The sequence below is a fragment of the Budorcas taxicolor genome, chromosome 2 (genome assembly GCF_023091745.1).
Source record: "Budorcas taxicolor isolate Tak-1 chromosome 2, Takin1.1, whole genome shotgun sequence".
In the NCBI taxonomy this organism is placed as follows: Eukaryota; Metazoa; Chordata; class Mammalia; order Artiodactyla; family Bovidae; genus Budorcas; species Budorcas taxicolor.
The window spans coordinates 134430447-134440255 of record NC_068911.1 but is presented as its reverse complement, the minus strand read 5'-3'; the positions used below and the strand labels follow the sequence as shown (position 1 = coordinate 134440255).

Here is a 9809-nt window from a genome sequence, read left to right as displayed (position 1 = left end):
TTCTTCAGGGAAGGTGCTTTCTTCCTCCCTTCAACTTCAGGGGGTGGGTGTAGGCAAATCTTAATTGGTTTGATCCCATTTTAGTTCCATTGCCCTTGCAGTGGTTAATTTGGAAATGACAGCTTGGACAGTAAGATAGCACATGGGGAAGAATTTAATTGCATGCAATAGACTGAGCTTGGGTAGGAAAATGAGTTTTTGACAACTGGAGTTAAAATTAAAGTACCTAATAAATACTTTCAGCTTTACATCATGTTGCACTGGCTTATACAGATTACTATATTGACAAACATATTTCAAGAATATAATTGTTTATATAAGATGGAATTTTAAAAATTTATTAAAGCTTTCTGAATTCAAATATAGGAAATTTTTTCTTATACCAACATAAAATTATAAACTTTTCTGGTAAAGACTGTTGTTTATTATGTTTTTTTCCTTATACATTTTTTTCCATTTATGAAGTATAAAAACAGCAACCCTATGCCAATAACCACAGAAGTTTTTTTAAATTTTACTTGTCCATGATAATCGGAAAGCCTGGATATTACAAACCTTGATGTATGCTCACTATACTCCATTCTTCTTCGTGATTACTTACAGCCTGGCTTTGGGCCTAACATTTTGGTTGGACTGCTTTCTAGATCGTTACTATTGATTTTATGGTCTCTGTACCCCCTTTTAAAAACCAGATATCTTTTTTGACATTTTCTATATGTTTAATTCTTTTGCCCATTCTATCTCTGAAATTTTCTTTCCTAGTATTTGCTGGGATTGTGTCTCTATAGTACCTCAGTGACCATTTTCAGTCTCCTGCTGCTGCTAAGTCGCTTCAGACGTGTCCAACTCTGTGTGACCCCATAGACGGCAGCCCACCAGGCTCCCCTGTCCCTGGGATTCTCCAGGCAAGAACACAGGAGTGGGTTGCCATTTCCTTCTCCAATGCATGAAAGTGAAAAGTGAAAGTGAAGTCGCTCAGTCGTGTCCGACCCTCAGCGATCCCATGGACTGCAGCCTACCAGGCTCCTCCGTCCATGGGATTTTCCAGGCAGGAGTACTGGAGTGGGGTGCCATTGCCTTCTCCCTTTCAGTCTGCTCTACTGCTTTTATTTTGGTCTTCTCTATTTCTTGGCGGTGATGCTTGTTAAAAAAAAAAAAATACACACACACAGTGTTTATGATGCCTGTAAATAGTAGGCATGAGAATGATTTAGCCATAAATAGAAGCTGCACGTTGCTAAGTAGACACTATTTAGTAGAGACTGTCTTTTGATATAAAGCTAGGCTTAAAATTAATATTAAACAGTTTTTTAATTGACAACAATTGGGTTTTTTTAAGTACACACATGTATTTAATGCATTATATTGTTTTGTGTTCCTCTATAAACTGGTTCTTTATGAATGTTTTGATTCCAGTTGTGTGCATATTTTTTTTAAGAAAATACTATATGAGCATCCCTATGCCTACATCTTGGCATGCTCTGTGAGTATATCCATTGTATAAATTCTTACTGGTAAAATTGTTAAATTATGGTGTATATGCATTGAAAAGTGTAGTGGGCATTGCTGAATAGCCTTTCTGAAAGCTTGTATCAGTTTGCACTTTTATCAACAGTATGACTTACTCCATATCCCTTCCAAAAACAAACATAATGTTTGTTGATCTAATGGATGAAAAATATTTTCTTTACATTTTAATTTATTTTAATTATAAATAAGGTTGAGCATCTTTTATATCAGTAATTTTCAACTGAGAGCGATTTACCCCTGTGCCCAGGGGACATTTGATACTGTCTGGAATTGGGGGGGCTGTTAAAACTGGAAACAGGTCTGGGGAGAGGATTCTTCTCACATGCTGCTAAACATCCTACAATGCACACAACGAAGTATTATCCAGCCCTGAATAGCAGTAGCACCAAGGTTGAGAAACTCTGCTTAATATTATTCCATTTCCTCTTCTTTTTTGATTTATTATCTGTCATTCTCGAGTTATTGTTTGCTTTAGAGTTTATAATACACATTTTTTGAGTTCAACTTTGAGTAGTATTTTACTGTTTCCTATATGGTATAAACACCTTGCTATAGTAAATTTCCATTTTTCTCTTCCTGGCCTTTGTGCTATTGTTTTAATACATTTTACTTCTATATATATGTTATAGACCCCACCGTATATTATTATTATTTTACTTTAAACAGTAGATTACATTTTTTAAACAGCTTTAATGAATTATATTTACATTTTATGTGTATGCGTGCTCAGTCACATCTGACTCTTGTGACCCCGTGGACTGTAGCCCACTAGGCTCTTCTGTCCATGGGATTCTCCAGGCAAGATACTGGAGTGGGTTGCCATTTCCTCCTCCAGGGGATCTTCCCAACCCGGGGACTGAACCCGTGTCTCTGGTGTCTCCTGCATTGGCAGGCAGATTCTTTACCACTGGCACTACCTGGGAAGCCCTATAATTTACATTAGATTGCACATATTTCAAATATACAATTTGGTAAGTTTTGACATGTATATACCTGTGAAACCATCACCATCAAAATAATGAACATATTTATCATCCTCTAAACTTTTCTCCTGTCCCTTGGTAATCCCTCCCCAGCCCCAGGCAATGAGTGATCTGCTTTCTGTCACTGTACGTAAGTTTATATAAATGGAATCATAAATTATGTACCTTTTTTGTCTGGCGTCTTTCATCCAGCATAATTATTTTGAGATTTATCCACGTGGTGTGTGTATCATTAGGAAAACATTCTTAATGATATATATTCCAGGTAATTGAATTGCTGTTATTAACAAGCATGCTGAATTCTAAAGTCACTTGATGTGTTCTTTGTTTTAGGTCATGACCATCCAAGGTGTGATAATCACATGAGATCACTCTGCTCCAGATGTCATTTGACTCATCAAACAAAAATCTATTTAAAAGCAAATATCCCTTTGACCAGAACCTTTCTTTATTCAATGGCTTGATGGATTTCCTTTACTCTGATTCAAACCAAAGCTATCCTTCTCAACCAAAACAAAAAAGGATCTTGCATGAGTCAATCCCAGGATGCCACTTTTACAGCACTGATGGGTGAAGAAAACCTCATGAATATCAATCACAGAGACTCAGAGAGCATTACCGGTGAGTCCAGTTTAATAAATGAAGTGCTCTTGCCTATATGACAAAATGCATTTAAGACCCACCATGATGAAACTCAGCCTCTCTCTCCAGCCTCGTCTTCTCAGAGACCACTGAATTAATCTCTCCATCCTCAGGTCTCCTATCACAGTGGTCCCCAAACATTTTGGTCCACAACTGGTTTCATGGAAGACAGTTTTTCCATGGATTGGGGCAGGGGTAGGGGGTGGTTTGGGGACGATTCAAGCATGTTAAATTTATTGTGCACTTTATTTCTATTAATATTACATCAGCTCCTCCTCAGATCTTCAGGCATTAGATTCCAGAGGTTAGGGACCCCTCTTACTGCATTATCAAAATCTGCCCTGGGTGTTGTTCCTTGTCTATGTCTGATTCCCTATATCTGTGAGCCCTGATCAGTAGAAACTGCGTCATACTCATCTCCCTTATCTTATTTTCCTATTCCCATCTTCCTATCTCCAAAAAGACAGAGTTGCTATCTATACCCTGCAGTCACTTAACAACAGTATCTGCACATAAGGCTCTCAGGACATATAAGTTTGCAAAACAGGTACAACCCTATAAGTCCTCATCTGCAAGACTAAATTTTAAAAACTCTGTATACCCAACTTTTTTTCTACACTTTGGTTCTAAAACTCATTGGTCCACAAAACCTGACTTATCCAGTTATTTCTAGATTTATCCCACTTTGTTTGAATGTTTGTTTGCTGAAAAATGTATTAATGTGTTTAAATATGGAATACTGCTACAAAACCAGTTGGAGGTGTTATATAACACATAGTAAATGCACAGGACTACTTTTCTAAAACTCCATAAAATTCTGAAACGCATCTAAATCTGTAGGGTTTTTTCCCTCTTTTTTATTCACCAGTACTGAGATATGTGTATTAAGATGCACCCATTTTAAGTGTAGAGTTTGGTTTTGACAAATACGTACACTCATGTAACCACCAGTACAATCAAGTTGTGAGATATTTTTATAATCCCCCCAAAGTTCTCTCATACCCAGATCTCTCCACCCCTCAACTGCTAACTCCAGTCAATGTGCTTTTTGTTACTATGGTAACAGAAAAAAATTGCTTGTTCTGGAAGGTCATATAAATTAATCTGTCTTTTGTGTCTGGATTTTTTATGCAGCAAAGTGCTTTTGAGATTTATCAACATTGTGGTATCTGTCAGCAGTTCATTTTTATTGCCAAGTTACAACTACTAAACTCTGCTGTTATAGCAGTAAAGATGTCGTAGATGATACATAAAAGAACGTATATAATTGTTTCAATAAAACTTAATTTATCAAGCCAAGCGGAGGCAATAGGCTAGAGTTGGCTTCTGGGCCATAGTTCCCTGACCTCTTCACAACATAACACTTGGTAACAGCAGTGTTTTTTATTTTAACCATTCTAGTAGGTGTGTATCTGGTATCTCTGTGTGGTTTCAGTTTCTTTTTCCTTGAAGACTAATGATTTTCAGTCTCTTCTTGTGCTTATCGGCTATTTCTAGGTACTTGGAATTTTCCATTTAAATCATTTGCTCATTTTTATATTTGCCCTACTATTGAACTATAAATGTTCTTTAAATATTCTATGTAAATTCTTTGTTAGGTAAAGGGGTACAAATATTTTCTTCCAGACTGTGGTTTGCCTTTTCATCTACTTAATGGTGTCCTTTGAAGAGCACAAGTTTAAAATTTTGGTGGAGCCCAGTTTATCAAGTTTTGCTTTTATAGTTCATATTTTTTGTGTTATTTCTAAGAAATCTTTGCATAGTTAAAAATCACAAAGATATCTCTTCAGTTTACCTCTAAGAGTTTTACGGTTTTTGCTTTTACGTTAAGGTCAACTGCCCATTTTATAATTAATTTGGAATGTATAATCAAGTTAGGGTCCAGATTTTTTTCCCCAGTTAAACGTTTAATTGTTCCTGCACCAATTGTTCCTGCACATTATCTTTTATGCTGTTGAATTACTTTGGTAATTTCATTGAAAAATCATTTGATTTTTATATGTGTGGTCTGTTTCTGAACTCTCCATTCTGTTTCTTTAATCCCCAAGTCTATCTTTACATAAATACTACTATGTTTTGATTACTGTAACTCTATAGTAAATCATTTTATTACTATTTTTGTTTCTTTTCTTTCTTTTTACTTAAACTTTTATATAAATGATCCAATGCTAATTGTTACTTTTTGGAATTTAAGAAGTTATTAACAAATGAAAAGACAACACAGTGTTTGTACAATCTGGATTTTAAAGGCATTAATTTAGATTGGTCCTGTATAGAAATCTATAGTAAATCTTGAAATCAGGTAGTATACATTCTCCAACTTTGCTCTTCTTTTTAAAAACTAGTTTGGGCCATTCTTGACCTCTCACATTTCTATATAAATTTTAAAACCCTTTTCTATATAAATTTTTAACCCTTTTGTCAGTTTCAGCCAAAAAAGAGTGATGGAATTTTGAATGGAATGATACACACTTGATAGAGAATTGACGTCTTAAGACTGTTAAGTCATTTAATCCATGAACATGATGTATCCCTCCATTTATTTAGGTCTTCTTTAATTTCTCTAAATAGTACTTGCAATTTTTGTTACACAGGTCTTCCACATACTTTGTTAAATTTAATCCTACTTTTTTTTTCCCTGCTACTATAAATGACATTGTTTATTCAGTTTTATTTTCCAGGTGTTATTACTAGTATGTAGAAATGAAATTTATATATTGACTTTGTATTCTGCGACTTTGCTTAACGTAGTTTTATTAACTCTGTCTATATAAGTCAGTGGTGCTCTGGGTTTTCTCCCTAGTCTTTTTTCATTTGAGATAGTTACTATTGCTGTGCCTTCAAGTCTACTTTTCTTTTCTTCTGGAGAGTGTCTAATATGTTAATGTTATCCAGTGAATTTTTAATTTCTATATTGTACTCTAGTTCTGGGGGGCTTCCCTGGTGGCTCAGACGGTAAAGCATATGCCTACAATGCAGGAGACCTGGGTTCAATCCCTGGGTTGGGAAGATCTCTTGGAGAAAGAAACGGCAACCCACTCCAGGGTTCTTGCCTGAAAAATCCTATAGATGGAGGAACCTGGTAGGCTACAGTCCACGGGGTCGCAAAAAGTCAGACATGACTGAGTGACTTCACTTTCTTTCACTCTAGTTCTATTTGAATTTTAGAAGTATACTTCTCGTTTCTCTTTTCATCAAATATAAGTTTTCCTCTTAAATCTTTGAGCATATTTATAATGGCTTTTTAAAAATTTCTCTTTACTAATTTTATCATTTTTGTCATTACTGGGCTTGTTTCTGTTGATTTATTTTCCAACTGGTAATGGATTACAAATTGCTTATTCTTTGCATTTCTAGTAACTTGTTATCAAATATTTTCATTGTTACATTGATGTTTGAATTTTGTTGTCTTATTTGGAAAACTGTTATTTTGGCAGGTCCTTAAATTACTTGCTGATAACATCCGTTCTTTTGAGTCTTGTTTTTAATCTTTGCTATCTGAGTTTGTAGATCACAAGATCATATTCCATTATGCTTTATTCTAGCATTAATTTAATTCCACTACTAGCAGGTACAACCCTTCTAGGATCTTTTGATTTTCTCAGCTTGTCATTTTCTTGGGCTCCAGAATCACTGTGGACAGTGACTGCAGCCATGAAATTAAAAGATGCTTGCTTCTTGGAACAAAAGCTATAGCAAACATAGGCAGCATATTAAAAAAGCAGAGACATTACTTTGCTGACAAAGGTCCATCTAGTCAAAGCTATGGTTTTTCCAGTAGTCATGTATAGATGTGAGAGTTGGACCATAAAGAAGACTGAGCACCGAAGAATTAATGCTTTTGGACTGTGGTGTTGGAGAAGACTCTGGAGAGTTCCTTGACTACAAGGAGATCAAACCAGTCCATCCTAAAGGAAATCATTCCTGAATATTCATTGGAAGACTGATGGTGAAGCACCAATACTTTGGCCACCTGATGTGAAGAGCTGACTCATTGGAAAAGATCCTGATGCTTGGAAAGACTGAAGGTGAGAGGAGAAGGGGACGACAGAGGATGAGATGGTTGGATGGCATCATCTACTCAAAGGACACGAATTTGAGCAAACTCCAGGAGATGATGAAAGACAGGGAAGCCTGGCATGCTGCAGTCCATGGGGATGCAAAGAGCTGGACATGACTGAGCAATTGAACAACACCGTTCATTAGGTTTTTACACTCTGTCTAGATGAAACTCAAACCTTTCTTACCTTTGCATAGGAGAGTAACATAAGAAAGCTATGAAGATGTGGAGGAAAATATGAATGTAATGAGAACACATCACTTTGAGGCCAAGAAACAAGAGGAGACCTTGAATCTAAATGAGGCAGCGTGGCTAGAAAGAAGTGAACACAAGAAAAGAACATTTGAAGGATAAAAATGTTAGGATTGGACAATTAGGATCACTAAATAGTACCTTTTCAGAAATACAGAAGCAAATAGGGGGTACTAGTCTGGAGGATATTATTCAAATCTACTAAACCTTGAGTGTATACTCATTTTGCAAGTAGGCAACTGGTAATCTTGAATTTTCACAGAATTTCATTAATGCTTATTAAAATAAAATGTATAGGGAATAGTAGTTATTTTAATGAATGTTAATTTTCTTCATCATTTGCATTATACCTTTGAGTGTCTAAGAGTTTGTTTTTAGCCCTGCATGTATTTATAGTCAACTTCTCTTCCTGCATATATGATAATAATAATAATATGTATGTCATATATTCATGGCAGGAAAAAAATTTGAATAGTTGCATAGAATTCATAGTAATATTATTTGGATGTATTTTTGGAGTTCTTATTTAAGCAATCTGCTAAGGGTTGAGAGGAGCTTCTTCGTTTAAGGTTTTAAATGTACCTCATATCTGTGATTATGTACCGCATGTTTTGGTTATGAAGCCACTGCTTGTCTTTCTATATGGATAGAATTTTCTAATATGGTCAGCCTCCTCATATTTGATTAATGTCAGGCTCCTCATTTTTTAATTAAAGTCAAGTAGTTGAAATTTACTTTTTTAAGGTATATTTTAAGGTACATTTTTAAGGTACATATTAAGAAGAGGTGGCAAGAATACACGGAAGAACTGTACAAAAAAGATATTCACGACCCAGATAATCATGATGATGTGATCACTAATCTAGAGCCAGACATCTTGGAATGTGAAGTCAAGTGGGCCTTAGAAAGCATCACTACGAACAAAGCTAATGGAGGTGATGGAATTCCAGTGGAGCTGTTTCAAATCCTGAAAGATGATGCTGTGAAAGTGCTGCACTCAATATGCCAGCAAATTTGGAAAACTCAGCAGTGGCCACAGGACTGGAAAAGGTCAGTTTTCATTCCAATTCCAAAGAAAGGCACTGCCAAAGAATGCTCAAACTACCGCACAATTGCACTCATCTCACATGCTAGTAAAGTAATGCTCAAAATTCTCCAAACCAGGCTTCAGCAATACATGAACCGTGAACTCCCTGATGTTCAAGCTGGTTTTAGAAAAGTCAGAGGAACCAGAGATCAAATTGCCAACATCTGCTGGATCATGGAAAAAGCAAGAGAGTTCCAAAAAAACATCTATTTCTGCTTTATTGACTATGCCAAAGCCTTTGACTGTGTGGATCACAAGAAACTGTGGAAAATTCTGAAAGAGATGGGAATACCAGACCACCTGACCTGCCTCTTGAGAAATGTGTATGCAGGTCAAGAAGCAACAGTTAGAACTGGACATGGAACAACAGACTGGTTTCAAATAGGAAAAGGAGTACGTCAAGGCTGTATATTGTCACCCTGCTCATTTAACTTCTATGCAGAGTACATCATGAGAAACGCTAGACTGGAAGAAACACAAGCTGGTATCAAGATTGCTGGGAGAAATATCAATAACCTCAGATATGCAGATGACACCACCCTTATGGCAGAAAGTGAAGAGGAACTAAAAAGCCTCTTGATGAAAGTGAAAGAGGAGAGTGAAAAAGTTGGCTTAAAGCTCAACATTCAGAAAACGAAGATCATGGCATCCAGTCCCATCACTTCATGGGAAATATATGGAGAAACAGTAGAAACAGTGTCAGACTTTATTTTTGGGGACTCCAAAATCACTGCAGATGGTGATTGCAGCCATGAAATTAAAAGACGCTTACTCCTTGGAAGAAAAGTTATGACCAACCTAGACGGTATATTCAAAAGCAGAGACATTACTTTGCCGACTAAGGTCCGTCTAGTCAAGGCTATGGTTTTTCCAGTGGTCATGTATGGATGTGAGAGTTGGACTGTGAAGAAGGCTGAGCGCCAAAGAATTGATGCTTTTGAACTGTGGTGTTGGAGAAGACTTTTGAGAGTCCCTTGGACTGCAGGGAGATCCAGCCAGTCCATTCTGAAGGAGATCAACCGTGGGATTTCTTTGGAAGGAATGATGCTAAAGCTGAAGCTCGAGTACTTTGGCCACCTGATGCGAAGAGTTGACTCAATGAAAAAGACTCTGGTGCTGGGAGGGATTGGGGGCAGGAGGAGAAGGGGACGACAGAGGATGAGATGGCTGGATGGCATCACGGACTCGATGGACATGAGTCTGAGTGAACTCCGGGAGATGGTGATGGACAGGGAGGCCTGGTGTGCTGCGATTC

General features: G+C 36.8%; 1 protein-coding gene across 1 annotated transcript in view; it reads left to right on the top strand.

Annotated features, from left to right (window-relative positions):
* The first annotated feature begins 3022 nt into the window (after window positions 1-3022).
* The window catches only part of TRAK2 (trafficking kinesin protein 2), a 45523-nt gene continuing 38736 nt past the window's right edge, over window positions 3023-9809 (top strand). Inside the window, exon 1 of the mRNA XM_052664336.1 lies at window positions 3023-3134. Coding sequence (XP_052520296.1) covers window positions 3044-3134 — 91 coding nt within the window. The 5' untranslated portion in view covers window positions 3023-3043. The remainder of the gene's footprint in view (window positions 3135-9809) is intronic.